Source organism: Cottoperca gobio, chromosome 11 (genome assembly GCF_900634415.1).
Source record: "Cottoperca gobio chromosome 11, fCotGob3.1, whole genome shotgun sequence".
NCBI lineage: Eukaryota > Metazoa > Chordata > Actinopteri > Perciformes > Bovichtidae > Cottoperca > Cottoperca gobio.
In genome coordinates, this window is record NC_041365.1 from 6,993,919 (window position 1) to 7,015,101 (window position 21,183).

Sequence of the window (21,183 nt, forward strand, 5' to 3'; positions counted from 1 at the left end):
ACTTCTATAGTCTTAGGTATGTGAAATAACACAAGAGAAATGCATTAGAAAGAATTTTATTTGCTTAAAAGCAATTTAAGTTGAAACAAAAGTACAAAACTGCGTGTTAAGGGGTTCATTTGTCAATTTCTTTGCTTGTAGTTGTGGCTGATCCGGTCCTCCACAGTGGTGGAAGAATATTCAGGTGAGTAGTTGAGTAAAAAGTACCACAATGTCAAAAATAATCCAGTACATATGAAAGTCTTGATTTCATTTTTAAAGTATTTTCAGAAAAATGTACTAGAGGTTCCAACCCTGAGGCGAGAAACCCCTGTATGATATCATTGGATTATTAATACAGATGTATTCATTTATAACCAGCATTTTAATGTTGAAGCTGGACGAGGTGGAGATCATTTTAAGTAGAGTAGGTTTATTTATAATTCCTATATATTTAATAAACTGATCATTTGTTTGGCATGTAAAGTCTTTATCTGCAAACAGCTATCAAAACAATGTTGTGCAATAAAAGTATAATATTTGCATCTGAACTGTAGAATTATAAGTAGTACTACAAAGTAGTACTGATATATAAATCCATGAAATAATCAGGACCCAAAAACAAAACGTTTTCAGACTTAAGATTACATTTTTAGTGACAAAAGTACAACTTTATATATTTACATGAACAATTGTATTATTGATCCTGATGGTCAAAAAAACAACCATCCCCAACAAAACCCCTACAACACAACATTAACATTCCTAATGAACAGTCAACTTTAAGTATTATGGAAAGGGGGCATGTGCAGACTACAAATTAACATTTTAACCAATCAGCACAAAGCCTGTCAGTCACTGTCAATCTGCATCTCTCTCTCTCACACACACACACACACACACACACACAGACACACACACACACACACACACACACACACACACACACACACACACACACACACACACACACACACACTTCTAGTCATCATCCTGACAGCAGATACCCTGAAGGCAGGCCTCACACAGGGACTTCTCATGCGGTTTGGTCCTATATTGTGGCGTTGGGCTACCACTGGCAGCGCTGTCGTCATCTTCTCCGTAGCAATTCTTCCGGATTTTCGCAAAAAGCCTGAGCAAGGCTCTTTCCACCTCTTGTTCGGAAAAACCAGGGCGGGAAAACTGATTGTTGGTGCAACTGCGACAGACCTGTCCAAAGGGCCGCATGATCACTGACCCCCGGGCACCCCGCAGCCGGTAACGGAACAATACCACAACCCGGGCTGAAGACCAGGTCTTGCAGCAGGATGTACACTGGAAACTGTGGGGAAATGAGAAGACAATAAATTAAAGTCAGAGCTTCTTAGGATTAGTAAGATTCTACCTGAGGTATTTGAACAAGCAGCTTTCTCCATTCAGGGCTCAGAACTCTGGAAAAAGCAAACCAGAGCTGTACCCATATTTAGCCAATTGTACTGTACATTTCCAAGGTGTATTAGTGTATTGTGGTAAGTGTGATGTGTATTTTATTGTATTTTTGTATTGTATCGTGGTTTTATGATACAGAAAGCTATACATTTCAATCTCACTGTACATATAAAAACCCAATTTTCAAATAAAAAGAACATTAGCAATAGCTATAAACTTCATGCTCATTGGAACTATGTTAAATGTCATTGTCCCTGTCAAATAAAATAAACTCAATTGCATACTCTCAGGTCAGCAGCGTTTCCTGTAAATTATGAATGTTTTAGAATTGTTAAAACTAAAATTTTAATTGAAAAAGATTAATCTTCCCATAACTTTGTTGGTCAAATCATACCCTGTGCTCTTCTGAGACACCATAAAGCAGGATAAATTACGCAATCTTTACGGTATTTTCTGCTTCTTACAACACCATTATATGACCTGGCATGGCAACAGGGAAGAGCAGTTTGGGGAAACAGAACAACATAACCTGTTGCATATTTAGACAAATATGTGTTGTTAGAAAAACAGAAACTCTGTCGACAGTTTTCACAGTATAGCAAATGTATCATCCTTGACCTGAACTCAGGGGTGGATGAAGTACTCATATCTTTAATTTAAGTAAAAGTAGTAATAGCACAGTGTAGATAGTATATAATATATTATTGGATTATAATTATTGATGGATTAATGTGTTCATCTTTTTAATGTTAAAGATGGTAAAGGAGGAGCGATCAATTATTTATTATAAAAATAATTGAATATAGAACAATACTTACTTTCCATTGGCACAGTGGCTGTATATCTTCCAGCCTCTCTTCTTCTGCTCCTTTGTGATTTCCTCTGTCTGGATGTAGCTGAAGTTGAAATTCCACTCGTCTTCATAGTCCAGCTCATTGTCATCGCTCAGCAAATCGTCAAAAACTGTAGTCCACGACGAAGGAACCCATTCTGCACGAGAGAGAGAGAGGAACAAGAAGCTTTACAGTCAATAAAATATAGGTCTCTGAGCCACAACACTGACAAAAAAAGCCTACTTTCGAAGGGTAGATGACCAAACTCTCAGCATGTAAAAAATAAAAAATCCAGAATTTGTATAACACGAAAATGAAAAAAAGAAGCTTTAAATATAACCAATTATGAACACTAATAACGGCATTGTGTCAATTGCGTCAAATCGATCAAAAACAAATAATGCATAGAACCAAATTAAATATGATATAAACATATTACACACAAAAAAGTGTGCAAAAGAAAATGATGTATTACCTGTAGGTCTGCTCATGTTGTTTGGTGATCAGATCTTCTGGTATATGGAGACGATACGACGTTTGATTTGAAAGTGTCCCTCTGCAGACTGTCTCTCTATTTATTCACCCTTAGCTTCTGTTACTATGGAAAACGAAACTTAACATCATAGTTTCGTTTTTCATTTAGTCGGTCTAAGGCATGGTGTGACGCAGATTAACAACATAGCCTCAATAAATAGCTAGACGTGTAAAGGGATTTTCTTTTATTATACTGAACCCATAAAATTACTCTGACTATTAATGAAGGCATTGCATCATGTATGATTAATTAAATTACATTTCTATTCTATTTATTCTATTCTAATATCTCATTTTATATATTCAGACACGTGTTTTTGCTTTATTTCTTTTAAATTATCATTATTTTTTAAATCTTATCATACAATGAATTATTTATGTATTTCATATTTTCCCCAAACCACTTTTCCAATTGGCCTCTCCTCAGGCTTATATGAACATCTCTGTCCATGCATTGTGTTGATTGCTGTTGTTGTTCATTTACAGTAACATCATTGCAAGTGTAATGCAAGCGATGACAATTCCCAGCTAACACGCTCAAGTGCAGTTCAGGTCAGTAGGGGGCAGTATAAGACAACTGGTTCATACTGGAGTGGACGTAATTGCAGTGTATTTGAAAACAGACACAGTGGAAAAAAAAGTCCCGGGAATTCCCACAAGCCACTTCCCATTTCTATGATGTAGGCAAACAGGATCAGTTTTCCAGTGATATAACAATAATTAAGTATACTTTTATTTTTTACTGGAGAGTTTGGCTTCTCCTGCAACAACACAATCAAGTTAAAGTTTCACAATCTGCACAGTATTTGTCCGTTTGTACCACCCAGATGTGTTTAACTGATAGAAACCTCACAATTCACAAACATAATACAAAACAAAGTGGTATTCTGCTCTTCATGGTGATCAGGTATTTGTTTGAACCAGGTGCCCCCATCAAGCTGAGTTTAAACTGCTTTGTCAGCCTGTCCTGTTTGGTGATATCCATCGCTGCATGTTTACGCCTCTATCATACCTGTTCACCGTCTTTCGGCCCGCACATGACAGCTTTGGAGGTTTAAAGCCGAAGTTATTGGTGCAAACACTTATTTGTGTCACCTTTCTACTTTGAAAGATGGCAGAACTGCTTTTGATCTCTTGCTGTAACTCTGAACTGCTCCTAAAACTGTTTCAGGACATCTTTAATTATTTAAAAAGCACCCTGGTTTCAACCTCAACCACATTATAAGCTGGCATTTGAAGTTTAAAATAAAGCTCAAGTTCAAAGGTAAAATACCTGTAATATTGTTCAGAAGCTTTTATTTCTTATTCAAATATCTTACTAGGAATCAGTAGCTTTTATTGAAATGTCTGAATATGTTTGTTTTTGTACTCATGAAACATGTGTTGTTGTTTATTATTAATAAGTGGTAAAGGAAGTAATCCATGCCAGTCTGACGGTGTCAAGCCGGTTTGATAAATCCAACCCGTGTTTACTCAGTCTTTGTTTCCTGTCTGTAAAGCTATGCATGGTGCTTCCTGGATAATCTTTACAATCATTTCAGGACAATAATGGTGATCGTAATAATAGAATTACAATGGTAACACCTGTCACAGGTATGTAGGGACGCCGTCAGTCCACACACACTTACCTACTATTAATGAAAAAACTCACACACACTGTGGGGACTTTCCTCCTGCCTGAGTTGTTTAGCTGGTTCATGATGATGCCACATCTGGTACTAAAAACTGAATGTCATGCTTGTCAAAGTCTCGGGACAAGATCTCGAGTTAATGCTCACACACACACACACACACACACACACACACACACACACACACACACACACACAAACACACATGCAGGTTTGTCCGGTTCACAAGAAAAATCTCATTTAGTACTTCTCAGTAATTATGTGGGTGTTATCTAACAGCATAATATAAATGATGTAATCAGGTCCCACAGATAAACACATACACACACACACACACACACACACACAGACACACACACACACACACGTATGATTCATACAGTATTGTTTTACTTTTTGAGGATCATGTTTTACTCTTGTTCTGTGGTGGGGAAAACAACCTGCACATGACACAGACTGAAGAAACTAAAGGGGAAATATCGTTATATGGTGGGTGGTAATGGGAGTGTAGTGTTGTCTCATTGGCATGAGAGACTATAAACCCACAACACTGCCGCACACACACACACACACACACACACACACACATACACACACACACACACACAGCAGCCCATATACTGTACATGTGTACCTTTCCTCCCGGCACAATGGTGTAAATATGACCTCAGGGCCCGAGGCTCCAGGGAGTCACTTTATACTCAGGTGTGACATTACAGCGTGAGAAAAGCATGCTGGGAAAGCTCACAGGGCCACAGAGATGCAGCCAGGCTCCAGACAGAGAAAAAAAGAGAGAGACAAGACAAGAGCAGACTTTCAGAGTAACCTCTTTGTATTACCTTTCTATATGGTGCTGAAGTAAATTCCTGTTGATGCAAATGAAGTCAGCTCATGGGACAGCTGCTACTTTAGCTGTAGACAAGTGCCAAGTAAATGCAAGTGAAGGAAACAAATCTATATCTGACACAAAAGAAGATCTTGCCTGGTCTGACAAAGAACTTAAATAATAGAGTTAAAACCTGCAAACTGTTGGTGTTGAGTGACTCCTGGTCCACTGAGCTGCTCTCCATTTCCTACAGTTATTTGTGCTTTTGTCTACCATCTCTCATCTCACTTTGACAACAAGTGATTCTTTGAAAAAGGAAGATGACACCGTGTTTCTGTACACAACATCTATTACATGTATGTCCTTCCTCGGAGAGGAATCCGTCCTCAGTTACTGTTCCTGAGGTTTCTTCCCCCCCCACGTTAAAGTGTGGGGAGTTTTTCCTTATCCTATGATCGAAAAGGAGTGTCGTATTGTAAAGCCCCCTGAGGCAAATTCTGGATATTGGGCCGTATAAATATAGTTGACTTGACTTGTTTGCATCTATTATAATTTATTACAAAGTTTTGGAGGCTTGTCGTGGCCCAACACAGTAGTAATGCATAATAACATGAAAGAATGTGAACGGGTAGCTCATCATGTGATGTGCTTCCTTTTCACGTCTAAAAATAAATGATGCTCACTAGCACAACATACTTTACAAAATAGACCTTGGTAATGCACTTTCTGTGTTTCTGATCTACATAAATATAACAGCCATGTCAATAAAGTCTGTTTTATTGTACCAGACGAGCAGACTCCTCCTGCATGTTGAGAAGCAGGCCAGGATTTAGCTGCTGCCTGGACTCTGCCTAGACCTGTACACCTGTTCAATGACTGTCAGGTGACTCAGAGACTCAGAGAGGGAGAGAGAGAGAGAGAGACGTTGGGTGTGGTAAGATGCCTTGAGCACATTCCTCGAAGCTGCCGCACCCTATAACTCAGCGTCTGTATACCTGCTGGTGTTTGCTATCAGAGCACGTTTATGTAAGCGGGCACTTTCTCTCTCTCGGATACAATTTCCCACACGCACAGTATTATTTATTATTGCACACAGTCATAGACTACTTTCATTACTCTGTATGCAAACACTTAACTCTCATTTCAAATCTCTGTCAAACTGAGAGTTGCACATTTGCATGAATGGGAAACGAGTTACCAGGCAGAGTGAGCGCCCCGAAAAATATGGCTCCTGCACTTTGAGTGTGTAACAGCTTACAAGGACATGGTGCATTCAAACAGGAGGCACACCCTTAGGAGCAGGACTGAACACAGTCATATTCATAAGTGTGTGAGTTGCTATCATAGGGCTATGAAACAAGGTGTGTCCTGATAGACACGTTTCAGGACAAAGGACGGCCCATATTAAAGTGCACTGTTTTTCCTGTTTTATGCCTTGTGTAAATGTCATGTTTGCTGGTGTGTTTGAGTACAACTGAAGTGCAGACAGAGAGGCGGATTGAGGATCCAAAAGAGAAGTAGTGAAAAGTAAATGAAGAAAAACAAAAAGAAAGAGAGTGAACGAGGTAAAGGTTGAGACTGAAGTTGACTGAAGTAACTCAGTCATGCAGAGAATTAAAAAACATTAAATAGTCCTTCACCTTTTGGCCTAAAGTGTGAGAACATTCTTCCAAATCCAGTATCATGGTTTTACCAGGTTGCATCGATGAGTAGTGTCACTGGATTTGAGTATTACCTGCGCTGTACCTTTATGGTCTTTCCCATATCCAGTCCATATTAAAGAAGGAGAAACTGAGCGCTGTGGCCTGCAGCAGAGACAGAGGAACTGTTGAAGTCTGCTGATTCAGTGTTTAGCAATAAAGAAAAAACAGAAGGCAATTCATTAACACAATGTTTCAGTGGGGAACATGGTCTCCAAAGAAACCAAAGTGGGCCTTTGTAACTTTTGCTAAACCGGGACTAATTAATGCTAAAATGTAGTAGCACAAGAGAAGAGTCGTAAAATCAGCAAACTGAAACAGTAATGTAAAATGAACGAATGAATGAGTTTATATATATTTTTCGTGTCTGAACAAATACATGACCCATCCCTCATGGAAATATTCAGACACATTTGCTCACAACTAAACAAACATTTAACCGACATGTTTATTAACCGACTATCATCTAACAGCACAATACAGAAATATCAACCAAACATAAACTACAACATAAACCTCCACAGAGATATCCCAGACACACAAACATAGACCCCTAAGCACAAGACACAAATCTAAACAAAAAGACCAAATCTACCTCGACATCCATTAGTGCCAACACTGTATATCTGATCCAGTTCATAAACCGATAGCGATCCATATAAAACATGTGTGAGAAATGTATCTGTTACTTTTCTCTTCCTATCCCATGTTCTAGGAAGAAAATGCCAAAACATTATAATACATTCTTGTGTTGTATCCACTATTTTTTACTTAAGTAATATATCTTCTTCCACCACGGCCAAGATAACAAACAAGTGCACAAAAGCACAAAGACATGACATAAACAGTGTGAAGAGTGTGCTAGAAGGGTGATTTATTCAAACAGGCACACATTTTTGTGCAAAAGTTTTGGGGAAACTTAAATGGCCAACACTTTTGAAATACGCCACTGGGAGTGAGCTTCCAATGGTCTTCAGTTCCCAGTGATCAGCGGGTGTGGGAGGAGTCACACCGGTGGTGGGAGAGCCCTGCCAAGCCGGAGTTGCCCCACTCCTTCCTCATTTACCGCGCTGCTCTGTGCTGTAGTGGCGGCGGCTCTGGAGGTTCACACCCCGCTGATTGAAGCAGTTAGCCCGGGTCTGGATTCCGTGTGGCCCCGCGTCGCCTGTCAGCGCCGGTTCTCAGTGGAGGGTGCACACCGGGGGTTTGGGTGGAGTTGTAACCCGATGTGAGGAATGTGACACATTTCACCGGGGAGAGCGATATACCGTCGGTACAAGGAGAGGAGACAAGTTCTGCAGCAAAGTTAATAGGTAGGGAGTGGACATTTAGACTAATTTTACAAGTGCAAAATGCGACAAAAAGAACCTCTTGTACAGTGGGTTTGTTTTATTCTATGCTTTTTCCTTTTGTATTATCATTATTTATCCTATTATGTAGGCCTTCTAGGACTATTCTACTCTATTCTCTCCTGTCTTATATTCTAATTATATCCTACTCTACTTTGTTTTGTTCTATTCTAGTTGTATCTTGCTCTCGGCCTATGTCTTCTGTCTTCTTTTATTGTCCTCTAACTGTGTCCTTATTATGTCCTATTTTTCTATTCTATTCTAAGGTGTCCTGTCCTTGTTTATTACCTAATAACTGTATCATAGTTAGTTTTCTTTTTTTGCATTATAGTTTTTCCTATTCTATTCTTTTCCATTCATTACGCCATTCATGTGGGTGGAATAAAAGAAAAGTGAAATGCTGGTTACTTTCCTCACAAGCAACAGTCTGGGGTTTATAAAGGATTAAGTCATCCAGGTAGCTGCTGCTGTGCATTGCAAAACCTGAACAGTATTGTTACTATAGTCTAAACACACACGAAGGCTCCGCGCAGACTGGCACTGACAGACTGTGCTGCTCTCGTCCTTTGAAGACATTCAAAGAGAAAAACAGCCACTTTGAGTCACACGGTGTAGATCTTTTGTCTGTAGGGAACTAGAGGTGATAAATGATGCTTGAAAATACAGAGACACAACAAGCATGTTTAAAACTTTGCTCGCACAATGCTATGTAAGGATTGCAGGTCATGTCATCAGGATAACTTGACATCCCTCTAATTTAAAGATAATTGGTGAGATAGTACAACGTTCTTAGCCTCTAATCATACAGCCTTTTCTTTTTGAGCAAAATGCCTGCTTCATGTTGTCTCCTATAGACTATGATCTATTCTATAGGCTCTCATTCATAGTATCTTTATTGCAAATCAATTGTGTTTGCAGCTTTGACTCACACAAGTGATGTATTGATTCAAACTTCACCATTACAGGCTTTGCTTCGATTCATTCAAAGTGACTCACTGGATAGGAATATTCCAACATGTGTTTATAATTTGAGGGGAAAACGTTTGTCGTACCAGTGTGTGTTAATGTGGCACATCTTCGTATGTGTGTTTCCTATTATAGATTTCATTTTGTCACACTCGCCACATGGCCAGAGCTGAATCCCATTCATAGCTTTGTTTGCATTGTGTGTGTTACAAGGGGTCATTGTCTGTGGTTGTATTTCATGTATGAGCAATATCGTGCTTCAGGGGGAGAGACGAAGCAAAGTAGAAACATTTTAGTGCATTTTTTGTTGGGTTTTCCACTTGAGATGACCGCAGACATCAAGGCAGTTGGAACAGTTGACGAGGACCTCAGTGGACCTGTTTTTCTAGCAGTGCTGCTACAGAAAAAACAATTAGCAAAAGGGAGGATAGGTGCTGCCATTTGTCCTCGCACACGGTATACATTTACCTGACCTTGAGCTGTCTTTTTGTGGCATTCAACAGTCGCGGTGAGGTGCGATGATATCCAGAGTGACAGCGCTCTGTGTTTGCTCTTATCGATGTTAATCTGCCCAAAGAGGCAGTGAAAGGTCGTGACAGGAGCATCGAACATTACTGGCTCATCCCTCCAAACCTGTTTTCAGGTATTCGTTTCTCACTCCATTCACACAGATTAATCGCACAAAATGAACGAGCGGAGAGGTATGCCGGATCAATCAAAGTGTTTGTTTAGTGAGGAGTGTTCAGATGCGAGTGTGTGAGAAAAACAAGGGCGAAAAAACGGAGAATATTTTTTGGGAACTTTCCTTAGGCTTGTTTAGGTGGTTCACATGTCGAGACAGATAAACTTTTCCCCTCCCTCTGCTGTTAATTTACCGTTTATCTACCTCTTCTCGTGGCAGGAATGCTGAGAATGAGCCGTTTACACGCCTAGTGAGCAAACATTGGACACATCTGAATATTGGGTTTATCCGCCATGAGGAGCTGCAGTCGGTTGCTGCCTGCCCTGTGGTGGTTTAGCGTTTCAAACTGCCTTTGTCAATGTTGCAGACTAACAGAAAGCCTTATAACTAAGGGAGGAACAGAGAGATGGAGAGAAAGAAAGATTGCTATCAACATGTCTCTATCTACTGTTTGATGCCTACTGCAGTTGCTATAACAACAAACAAAGCAGCAGTATTTGTTTGAATATCCTGTCAGCCAGGTGAGGTGCAGGAAGTCGGCCATGCTTCTACTTACATGGCGTTATTCTTTTGTTGCTTCATATTGCAGTGACCCAGAGGTCACGACAGTGAATAAGAAGCCCCCGGGCTCTGTTTAGTGGTACTGTGCTCTTGAGTCACCCAGGTAGCTCATATTCACCTCAGAGTCGATTTGCACGAGTTCACTGTGTTCCTCTAAGGCGGAGCGTTTTAACGTCAACAATTTTGATTATCAAATCAATAATTATTTTGAGGAAAATGCGGAATATCACCTGTAGAGCTGCAACAATCAGTTGACAAATCTATTAGTCGATGTACATACAAATATTCGTATTATTAATCTATAAAAGTACATTTCATGCAGAAAGTCCTGCTTCTCTCTGTTTTATTTCATATTTAACAGGACCTTTTGGTTTTGGACTGACAAAAAAGTTGGACTTTGAGAAACTTTGGTCCTTTTTCACAATGTTTTGACATTTTGTAGACCGAACGATTAATTGAAAATGTAATCGTGAGACTACTCAATAATAAAAGTAATGATCTTTCGTTGCAGCAGCAGTAATTACATACTCCTCAATTGTGAGAATGTGCTGTTTGTGTTATGAGATGATAAACTGAAGATCTTTAGGGTTTGGTCTTTTGGTCTGTTGCAATTATTTTGCTACTTCTGGAGTAAACTTTAAAAAAATGAAGAGATAATGAAAATAGTCCTTTAGTGCTCTTGAAAAGCAACAACACCATTACCAATGATGAAGTGTTTTTTGTTATTGTTGCCACACAACGCTTCTCTGAGTTTTAAACATTATGACTAGCACAGGCAGGTGCACATCTTTAATTTATGGCTGTTATCAACAGTCCTCAGGTATGTGCGTTACTGCCGCCTCAGCAAAATTAACTTTATACAGATCATGCCCCAGGCTGCTAAATTTCTTTTAAAATAAAGAACAAAACAAAACACGTCAAAGTAGTTGAGATTCTTCCACTTTAGAAACTTGGCAGAAGTCAAATAATTCCATTCAAGCAATATGTGAGTCTAACATGCCTCCCTGCCCACTGTGGAACTTTTAAATGAGAACAGCACACCGCAAAGGCCAAGTTTCTATGGCTCGAACTGAGAAAGGAAACAGGATGTCAGCCATTTTGCCAGCAGATGAATCACCACACAGCAGCATGTTGCAAGTTATCCCCAGCCTGGCCTGGCCGGGCTACCCGGTGACTCACCAGCCCTCTGAATAAACCAGCTTCTAATTGCGGGTTAGGACTTGGGGCCATTTGCTGTCACAGGCGATCTCTTAAGTGTGTGTGTGGAAGTCCACAGAAAACACGTCTCACACACTTCTTAAGCAGGTAAAACCTTAGAAAATATCTACTCACCCTCCCACTCAGACACCCGGTTACACACACGTACTCTACCTGTCAATCAAACATGGTTCCTAAGACTGTACGTTTCCGTGGTGATATATCCACACACTCAAAAACACTTCCTGTTTTCCTTCCAGTGTTTAACTAGTTTACTTTGGATACTTTAACTGTTAAGTGGCTGTTAACCCTGATCTCTATAGAGCCCGGGAGTGGCCATAGAGAGACAAAACAATTACATCGTTCCCATGTTGTTTAATTTGTGTGTGTGCTCACACAGAGCCAGCTCAACAGACCAGCCTTTCGCCCAACACATCCTCATACCTAAATGACAGAATAAGTAGTTTGAAAATGAAAAATATATATATGATCGTTGTATTTAACACTGTGAAATGGTCGCATTGTGGCAGTTTTAAAGTTTAGGCACCAAAGCTACTGGGTAAGGTTTAGGAAAAGATGCTTTACGGTCGTTTCTTTCTGTGACGACGGCTTGCTTTCTCCCCAAATCATGAAGTGCAGCGCACCTGCTTCAAGTATCAGTAACTGCAAGTCAACATATTGACGAGGATATAATCCACAAACTCTCAATAGCCTCATTAATTATAGCCTTTTACTAACAATAATCCCTTGTAAAGCAAGTGTTTTCAGCATGTCTTGACAACTCACCCCAAGCTAAAATAAAGATTAGTTGAAGAGTCTCTATCCATTAAAGACAAGCGCCTGACAGACTGATGGCGGCTGGAATAAATAACTTGCCTTGAGCTTTCTCAAGTTATTAAATTATTTAATTCAGACCCACAAATTTATCAAAGCGCAGGAACAATTAAATTTAATTAAATTAAGGTAACAAATAATATTTGTGCGCACGTTGCTGTATATATTTTTTCTCTATGGCCACCATCGGCCATACAGCTCCACCATTGGACGACTAATGCGGCATGCAGCTGTCCGGAACACATTAAATATCAATGAGGGGGTGTCCTGGTTGGCTCAGCTGATTGTGTTGTGGGTTGGAATCCAGCCTGAGACCTTTTTCAGTGATTGTGTACTTTATCTTTTGAAAGTAGATACTGGACAGTGAACCACAAAATAATTTACAGATGCCAATTAATGATGTCCAACCGTACACTAAACAAAGCAGAACAAACCTGTTTTTCTGGAGAACTGAAACTGGTATTTAATAGTTAATTGAGAATGAATCAGCAACTTTTTGGATAATCAACTAATCATCTTTCAAGCAGAGACACATTGCCTTGTTTCAAAGTGTTAGTCGGACACATTTGATGGTCAAATGATTCGTTCATTGTAAACGATCCTTAGCTGCAGCCCTAATTAATATTATTATTATTATTATTATTATTATTATTATGTCCTTCCTTGTTGTAAAGTTTCTGTGAACAAAAGCCCCATCCACAAATTGTTATTAACAATGTTCTTTTCACGACTTCAAATTAAGTCAGTTCAAGTTGTGGCACAGCTTCTAGCTTACTCATCATGCTCTACTAAATCACTTTGAGTGTCATGAAATATAAAATCTGGTTCAGTGATTTTTTTTAGGGAGAGATCTGAGTAACAACTTGAAGCATGACGCACCAGCACAAAGAATTACTGATATATGAGAGAAACCTGTCTATACACCTCTAAATGCCTTTCCCACCTCTCCCTTACACCTCCCTTATTCTCCCACTTGACTTTCTTCTTTCCCTTACTCCCGTTGTATTTTTCATATCCTGTTGCTTTTCTTTTTTCTTACCCTTATGAACTGTTTTCTCACAAGCCAGATTGAATTTCAGGATATTTCGTTGCCAAATACGACTCTAAAGTCAAATTAAATGGGTAATTATGAACAATGAAGTCTAACAGAAGACAGAAAATGATGATGCAATGGAGTTAGATAAGTAGAAAACTATATTTGTATTGCTTTTTATCATCCAGTCAATGACACAATTTCAATTATTTCCATTTTCATTTATATTGTATAACATAAAATCAAACCATTTAATGCAACTTATTTATTAACGATTCACAGAAGTGAATGTGCACTTTTTTTTTTTTCTCGACTGCATTCGAAATATGTGAAGATCTGTCACAACTGTTTACGTCTGCTACAAGCATGTGGTATTATGTGCCGGTAAAGGTGTGTTACTGTAAAAGGTGAACTTACTGCTCAGGCGTTTTACTGCGTAACAATGGACTCTTTATGTAAGAGGTTATAGGTAATCTTCTTGTAAATGCTGACACAAAACGTTCCCCCTCTTACCGCCCTGAGGAATATTTAGTTGATTTATGAGTACTATATAACACAGATGGAGGATTGGTGTGTCATCCAGTTATAACTACAAAAAGCAATGTGTCTGAAAACTTGAAATTGCTGAGTGTACGTGTTTGCTCTGAGATTCTTAGAAACCTGTAATGTTGTTTTTCCAAAACCCTTTAACAAACTGTACCGACGCCTGCACAAACAGCATTGTGTATCACATTTTTTAATTTACAAACATAATTCTCTCTCACACTAACCTTTACTTTCTTTCTGCACAGGTTCAAATTCCTCCTTCCTTTTCTCTCCTGACCCGAGCCCTGACCTTTGACCCCCACCTCTCTCTCCAACCATGGCGCACCGATCTCAATGTTCATCGATTGGTGATAACCCTCTCGACCCAAACTTCCTGCCCCCGCATTACCGGGAGGAGTACCGCCTAGCTATCGATGCTCTGATAGAAAATGACATACAGGTAACACTGCAGTTTTCTATTTGTGTGTTTTTATGTAATGTATGTAATGAATATTTATTAAAAGATTCTCCTGTCACACCAGGGTTACCATGAGTTCCTCCAGGCTGCGGATGTGGTCGGTTTCCTGGCACAGCCGGAAATTGAGTTGATCAAGTCCACGATCCATACGCCCAACACCTCCAACATGCCAGAGCTGACGTACCATGAGGGAGGTCAGGAGGTTGATGGCTCCTCTGACACCTACTGGCCGATGCAGTCCGACATGGCTGCCCCGGGGCTGGACCTTGGCTGGCCGCAGGCACAGCAGAGCTTCATGGGGCCCACAGAGGTCACCACTCTAGTCAACCCCTCCGACCCAGACATGCCTAGCATCAAGGAGCAGGCCAGGAGACTCATTAAGAATGCACGCCAAGTAAGTAAAAGGGAGCGATAGGAAACAGAGAGTGTTAAACTTGCATATCCAGTTTGCTTTCACACGCCATTTCTGAGAAAGAAATGGCATCTTAAGATGAAATCAAAGCGCTCCACGTTCATAAATTCCAACCTATTCAGTGTACGACAACATGCTACCTATGCTTTTGTTTCTTTGACTACGCTATTTTTTTAAATAGCCAAAAGTAGGAACAGGTGTATTAATGGTGTATTAAATTAACACACCCTTTCTTACTACTAGTATCCTCTTTCTCTGTCGTATGAGTATGTACTGTACAAATCAAACTTTATCTCTTCAAAAAAAAAAGAAATTTGAGATAAAAGTCTGCCAGTGACCGTTGGTTTAATACTTACTTTTTATCTGCCACTGCCAACTTTGCCATCACTCCCTTCTAGATTAATTTATAACTGGCTGGGTTTACATTAAAGTAAACACAAAGTGTACATGGCAGTCAAACCTGTTCTTGTAGTGGGCCGTGTCGCTATCTGTCCTCCATTTCTGTCTTTTTTACAAGAGGCAGAAAAGTGTTTCAACATGCAAATAGAAGACAGACAGGTTCTGAGACGAGACTCAATAATCTTTATATACCATGTTTGTTCTGTACATTTAGTAGAGATTAACGTACATTGTGTTGCTGATCCACTGACTGTAGTTAAATGCCCATTATGTCTCAGTTATTTGAGACGCAATACAAACTTAACCTCTGTTCAACTGTGTTATCTTCTATTGCTGATGAACACAATGAACAGACACCACTGCCAAAGTTAGTTCAAAGTATGTAAATGTTCACGTGTTTCAAGTTTGAAATGACCTATTCAGTCAAGATTATTATGAAGCTAGAATAATAAAGACTGTATCATACTGACCAACGTGTGACCGTCTTTTGCTTCAGGTTATCGCTGTGGTGATGGACAAGTTCACAGATGTTGATCTTTTTGCGGACCTCTTGGACGCAGCAGCACGCCACGTTCCCGTTTACATTCTACTGGATGAGATGGAAGCCCATCACTTTATCTCTATGGTCTTCAACTGCAAAGTCAACTTGGATCAACATCCTGTGAGTTTGCCTTTTTTATTTCCTGCTACCCTTTGGCATTTATTGTGTTATTTACAACACGTAACCTCAATTAAGGCATGGGTGTGTCCATAACTTGATTGAATTTTGTTTTTACAGTTGGTGCGTGTCAGGACTGTGGCAGGAATAACCTATTACTCCCGTACGGGGAAATCATTTAAGGGGCAGGTGAAAGATCGTTTCCTACTGGCCGACTGCAGAGCTGTACTCAGTGGCAATTACAGGTGAGTCATTTAATCGTGTTTATTATGTTTTAATTAAATTCCAAAGAATCGTTTTCCATTCATTATGTCATTTAAATTGACTCTACTTTTCTTTCTTAATTTCTTACAGTTTCATGTGGTCCTATGAGAAGATCCACCGCTGCATCGCCCATCTCTTCCTCGGGGAACTAGTTGCCACCTTTGATGAAGAGTTTCGAATTCTCTTTGCTCAGTCAGAGCCTCTAGTCATAGAACCATCCAATGGAGCGCTTGCTCTGTCTGATAGCAGCACCACCAGCAGTTACTTAGGTAGCCAGTACGGTTTGAAGAGGACCCAGTCTTTGCGTAACTCCATAAGTTACCGCAGGCAGCCTGAGATTACCTCTGGCTTCTCCTATGGAGACTCTGATCGTAACTCCGCACTTCCTTTCCGGAGGAACGATCCATATCGTCACACCATTGAACCTACGGCAGGAATTACAATTGGAAAGTATTCCCAGCAACAGTTTCGTCTGCAGCATTCGTTCCTGGATCAGGGGAGGTCCATCGTTTCCAGGCAGATGGATATGAGTACCAATGCCTTCCAGAGGCACAGCTATGCAGAGGGAACCCAGGAAACCTACTCATCTTCCAGGCAATACATGAAGTCCAGAGTCATGAATAATCTGGAAGAGACAGACTTTCACAGGTAGTTAACCCTTTAATACCTACAACAGTTCTGAATCTGAATTATTCAGTATCATCACATGTATCACAAACGTATATGTGTACATGTATTTACACATAACAATACATTTATAACCAAATACTTAAGAACCACCATATTTTCTTTACAGGGAGCACACCCAAAGTAGCCATCACTACAAGGAAGGGCCTGGGCCGGGTTCTGGCCACGGACACTACGACAGACTTCGAGGTCGTTCCCCACAACTCTCCATTGACCAGTATTCAGAATCAAGCTTTCGCTCAGATCAGGAGCCTCCACCTGCAAACTATGGCCAAGACTACTTTACATCTGACGAGTTGAAAGGTCCTGAGGGGCACCTGGCACCTCCATTAGCTGGGAGGTATGGAGGAGATACCACCAATAAGAGGCCAAGCATAGGTCAAGCATATGCCTGCCAGAGCTCACCAACACAGCTCCACCCACCAGAGAAGAAACTGTATGGCAAACCATCTGATCAAGAGCATGATGGAGATCCAGATGCTAGGCAAGGCATGAGGAGTTGGAGAATCAACTCCTATCTTAGCACTTATGAGGACGGTGGAGAAGAAGGTCTGACTCAACCTTTGGGACCGGATGCATTTGAAGATCCTCAATCATCTCAGCAGTCAACTGCCACTGATAATTCAGCTCCCCGCTTTGGAATAAAGGAGCCACCGAATCTTGCCCCCAAACCCAGACCAGATATCACAAGACCACGTTACGGAAAGCCCTTCTTACCTGAGAGCAACAGTAAAGACTCAACAACAACCAAGAATCTGCTTTCGTCAGGCGGTGACTTAAAGGCATTTGAAAAAACAGGGAGGGAGGCTGAGAGAGAGAGGGGTGTGGAAGTGGAGGTGAAAGAGTCTCCAGATCTCTTCTCGTCCAAACATGAATCATTCCATACACGTGTTAACCCACTCCTTCAACGTACCTCTCGACTGCGTTCCTCGCTGATATTTTCATCTTCCAAGGCAGAGATGCACAGTGGTAGCCTTGGGCTAAAAACAGCCACAGAGGCAGACGAGGAGTTAGACTCAGTGCGTACTTCCTCGATTGTGGCCCAGATCCTAGAGAAGAGGAGGTCAATGACTCGTGAGCCTTATGAGTGGAGAAAGAAGGCTGAGGAGAGGGAGAAGGAGAAAGAGCAACAGCAAATGGAGAATCGATTGAAAGATGAGATTAAAGCAAAGGAGCAACTTCAGAAAACCAACGAAGAGGTAAAGACGACACCAACAGTCGAGAAATCTGAAGTAACAACATCAACATCTTTGAACATGAATGACCCAGCCAGTCGACTGCAGTATTTCAAAGACCTAGCTGCTAAGAGAAATGCCTCAAAAATGGAGACAGAGTTGTCGCAGAAAGTCCCAGAGCCTGCTGAAAAAAAGCCAGACCTTTCTGAGAAACCTTCCCCGAAAACTACGATTACTACAACGATCCCAGATGTTTTTGTTCGTTCAGCAGAACCTGAACCAAAGAAGACAGACATATCTGCAAAACTGGCAGAGCTCACTCGCAGAGCTTCATTTAATTCCTCAAAACCACCAATAATGAAACCTTCTGCGAGCCACCTGAAACCTTCAGAGACAACTCAACCTCATAAAGAGGAAAATGCATCAGATGGTCAAAAGAAGGATATATTCAAGACTCTAAAGCCCTTTCCTTCACCTAATATCTTCAGGAGGGATCCGTTGAAGCTCAAAGGACTGAATCCTCGTCGCATCTCCAGCGGTGAAGATATTCTGACCACAGATGCTACAGATGCAGAGAAGAGTGAACTGAAAAAGAGTCGCTCTCATAGTGCTTCAACTCTGCCACGAGAAGACTTCAAGGAAGGAATGCAAAATGTTATGGGATCTAATACATCCATCAACACACTTGGTGAGGGAAGGGGCGATGGCAAGACACTTGACTTCTTGAAGAAGCAGACTCAGAGGTTAAAGGGATTCCTGGGGCCCAAGGATAAAGAAAAGAAATCTTCAGGAGACGATAGGGGCATGAGCACGGTCAAAGAGATCGCTGAAGATTTTAACAAAAGGCAGAGTTTATCAGCGAAAGGATCTACCACTACCGACCAGACTACAACCCATCACAAGACATCAACCAGCACAACAGGCCCGTCTCGATACCAGGCCACGGGCAGCTCGGTTCTGTTCAATAGCAACCTACGAGATGACACCAAAGTCATTCTAGAGCAGATCTCGGCCAGCAGCCAGAAGAAACGACTGGAGCGAGAAGAAACAGGAGGGGACAAAGAGAGTGACGGCGGGGAAAAGGGCGTGGAGAAACATAACTCCATAAAAAAGAGCCGATTTCTGCGTCCGCCGGGCAACATCCTGGAGCGGGAGGGATTACTGAAGAGGATAGAGAGCATGAGGAAGGAGAAGAAGGTCTACAGCCGCTTTGAGGTAGTCTATCACTGCAAGGATGATATATGTAGCCTGGATGGAAAAGAGATATGAACAAAAGCCAAAGTAGCATTAGCTGTATAAAACTAAAGTAGCAAAGTCCTGTATGAGTGGATTCAGGGGTTTATATTAAATTACATTACAAAAAGCCAGCTGTTTAAAACACTAATCCTGTAATGTTTGAGTTAATCCGATGCAGCAATATACAGAACACTTGTGTGAGTACACAATTATTAACAGTAAAATGTGAAAAAATAATCTCTTTTAAACTTTTTGGAGCCATAAAAATGATCAGATATGCTAAAAAATGTTTACAATTTTTTTAGTTGGAATATGGAAATAAGTCTGAAATGTACATAAACAATCATGTGTTTGGGTTTTAAATATTTTTTACACATGTTCTACATAATTACAGAAATAATTATGTTGTATGTATAATTGAAAGTAGTTTTTATTCCCAAAGACTTTTAAGATGTGAAAATACATTTTGGTGTAAAAACTAATGGAAATAGCTTTTTATAAATACTATAGGATTGTTATTGATTATTATTCTATTTTAAATAGTACTGAATTTGACCTTTACTGGTATACTGGTTAGATGTGTGTCTTTAAGACATGCAGAACATACTTAGGACTGCCCCTCATAATATTGACAGTAGAGAGGAGTCAGGAGAGGACATATGAAAATGGGTGGGAGTTCATACACTGTTGCATTCACTGTTAACCCTGTTGTTCTGTTAACAGATGGGGAATAGCCTGGGATAACGAAAGATGGAGGAGCCACCTTTTATATGGAAACTATTTATGCGAGATGATCAAAAAACGCATTGTCCATATGTGCCAATGCCACTATCACAGTACCTCTTTGGCTCAACACTGCAGCCTTTTCCTGGATTTTCACACAAAGCAATAAAACTTGAAAAGACACTATATAAAAATGCTGAAAACAAACTAAAGTCATTGGGTTTGGAATGTGCCTGTGTGCCAAGACCTGGTACGACTTTGACCTTATATGGTGACTGAGAGAAAGAAGAGAGACTCTACTTGCATTCTGGCTGCCATAAGCTAATGTTTCACCAAAAAGAAAAAAGGTAGGGCAATTTACCTATAACTGAACTTGTATCAACATGACTGAGGGAGTAAGAGGATAAGAGGAAGATAGTACATATTGCACCTAAGGGATAGAAAAGAGATCCATGGCAGTTAAAAAAGAAAACATGGCGGTACACGACTGCATGTGTACTATACCAGTGTTGTGTGTTTCTGCAAGTGTCTGTGTAGCGTGTTTGAAACTGAATTGGAGAAAGCGTCCTTGTGGATTTACCGTGTGCCAATGGCCAACGAAGGGCATTACCAAACCAGGAACCAGAAGCAAAGATGAGAAACATGATGAATGGTGTAATTTTAAGGGCAAATCTGAGATGATAAGAGAATGAAGAATGAGACAGAATCAGAAAATGATAAAAAAAATGTGTTTATAATAACTAATTGTAATGTTGAGGCTGAGTTTGGATAGAAAGTAAACACCAGTGTTGACCTTTACCCTCTCAAGAGAATGTTATGTACCTTTCTATTAGGGCGTGTGCTTACATCTCAGCGTTAAAAGCAACAGATAAGCATTCAGAGAGACCTACAGCCTTTCATGGTTAGAGGAGGAAAACTACAAGTGTACTAGTCTTGTTCTTATGTAATGTAAATAAAAATGTAAAGCATTTACAGTTGCCCTGAATCCCTGTGAAAAAAAGAAGCTGTTTCTCTGTTTTAAATGAGTCATCACGTATAAAGGAAAGACATTTTGAAGTACTGGAGCACGGCCA

At 40.3% G+C, this 21,183-nt stretch overlaps 2 protein-coding genes across 3 annotated transcripts; one reads left to right on the forward strand and one right to left on the reverse strand.

Annotated features, from left to right (window-relative positions):
- Window positions 1–40: 40 nt before the first annotated feature.
- LOC115016262 (receptor-transporting protein 3-like) lies at window positions 41–2,859 on the reverse strand. The gene is made up of 3 exons (XM_029443974.1): window positions 2,716–2,859; window positions 2,226–2,397; window positions 41–1,300 (listed from the first exon to the last, which is right to left on the reverse strand). Exons 1-3 carry the CDS (start codon window positions 2,729–2,731, stop codon window positions 961–963), a joined length of 528 nt encoding a protein of 175 aa, XP_029299834.1. The 5' UTR covers window positions 2,732–2,859; the 3' UTR covers window positions 41–960.
- Window positions 2,860–7,936: 5,077 nt separating this feature from the next.
- On the forward strand, window positions 7,937–20,939 carry fam83hb (family with sequence similarity 83 member Hb). 2 transcript variants are annotated; one of them, XM_029443901.1, is made up of 8 exons: window positions 7,937–8,244; window positions 14,345–14,538; window positions 14,621–14,950; window positions 15,864–16,028; window positions 16,146–16,270; window positions 16,380–16,937; window positions 17,086–19,366; window positions 20,111–20,939. In XM_029443901.1, exons 2-8 carry the CDS (start codon window positions 14,416–14,418, stop codon window positions 20,129–20,131), a joined length of 3,603 nt encoding a protein of 1,200 aa, XP_029299761.1. In that variant the 5' UTR covers window positions 7,937–8,244; window positions 14,345–14,415; the 3' UTR covers window positions 20,132–20,939. The 2 variants fall into 2 exon arrangements, with proteins under 2 accessions (XP_029299761.1, XP_029299760.1); XM_029443900.1 differs by lacking the exon at window positions 20,111–20,939 and having other exon boundaries at window positions 17,086–19,641.
- Window positions 20,940–21,183: the final 244 nt, after the last annotated feature.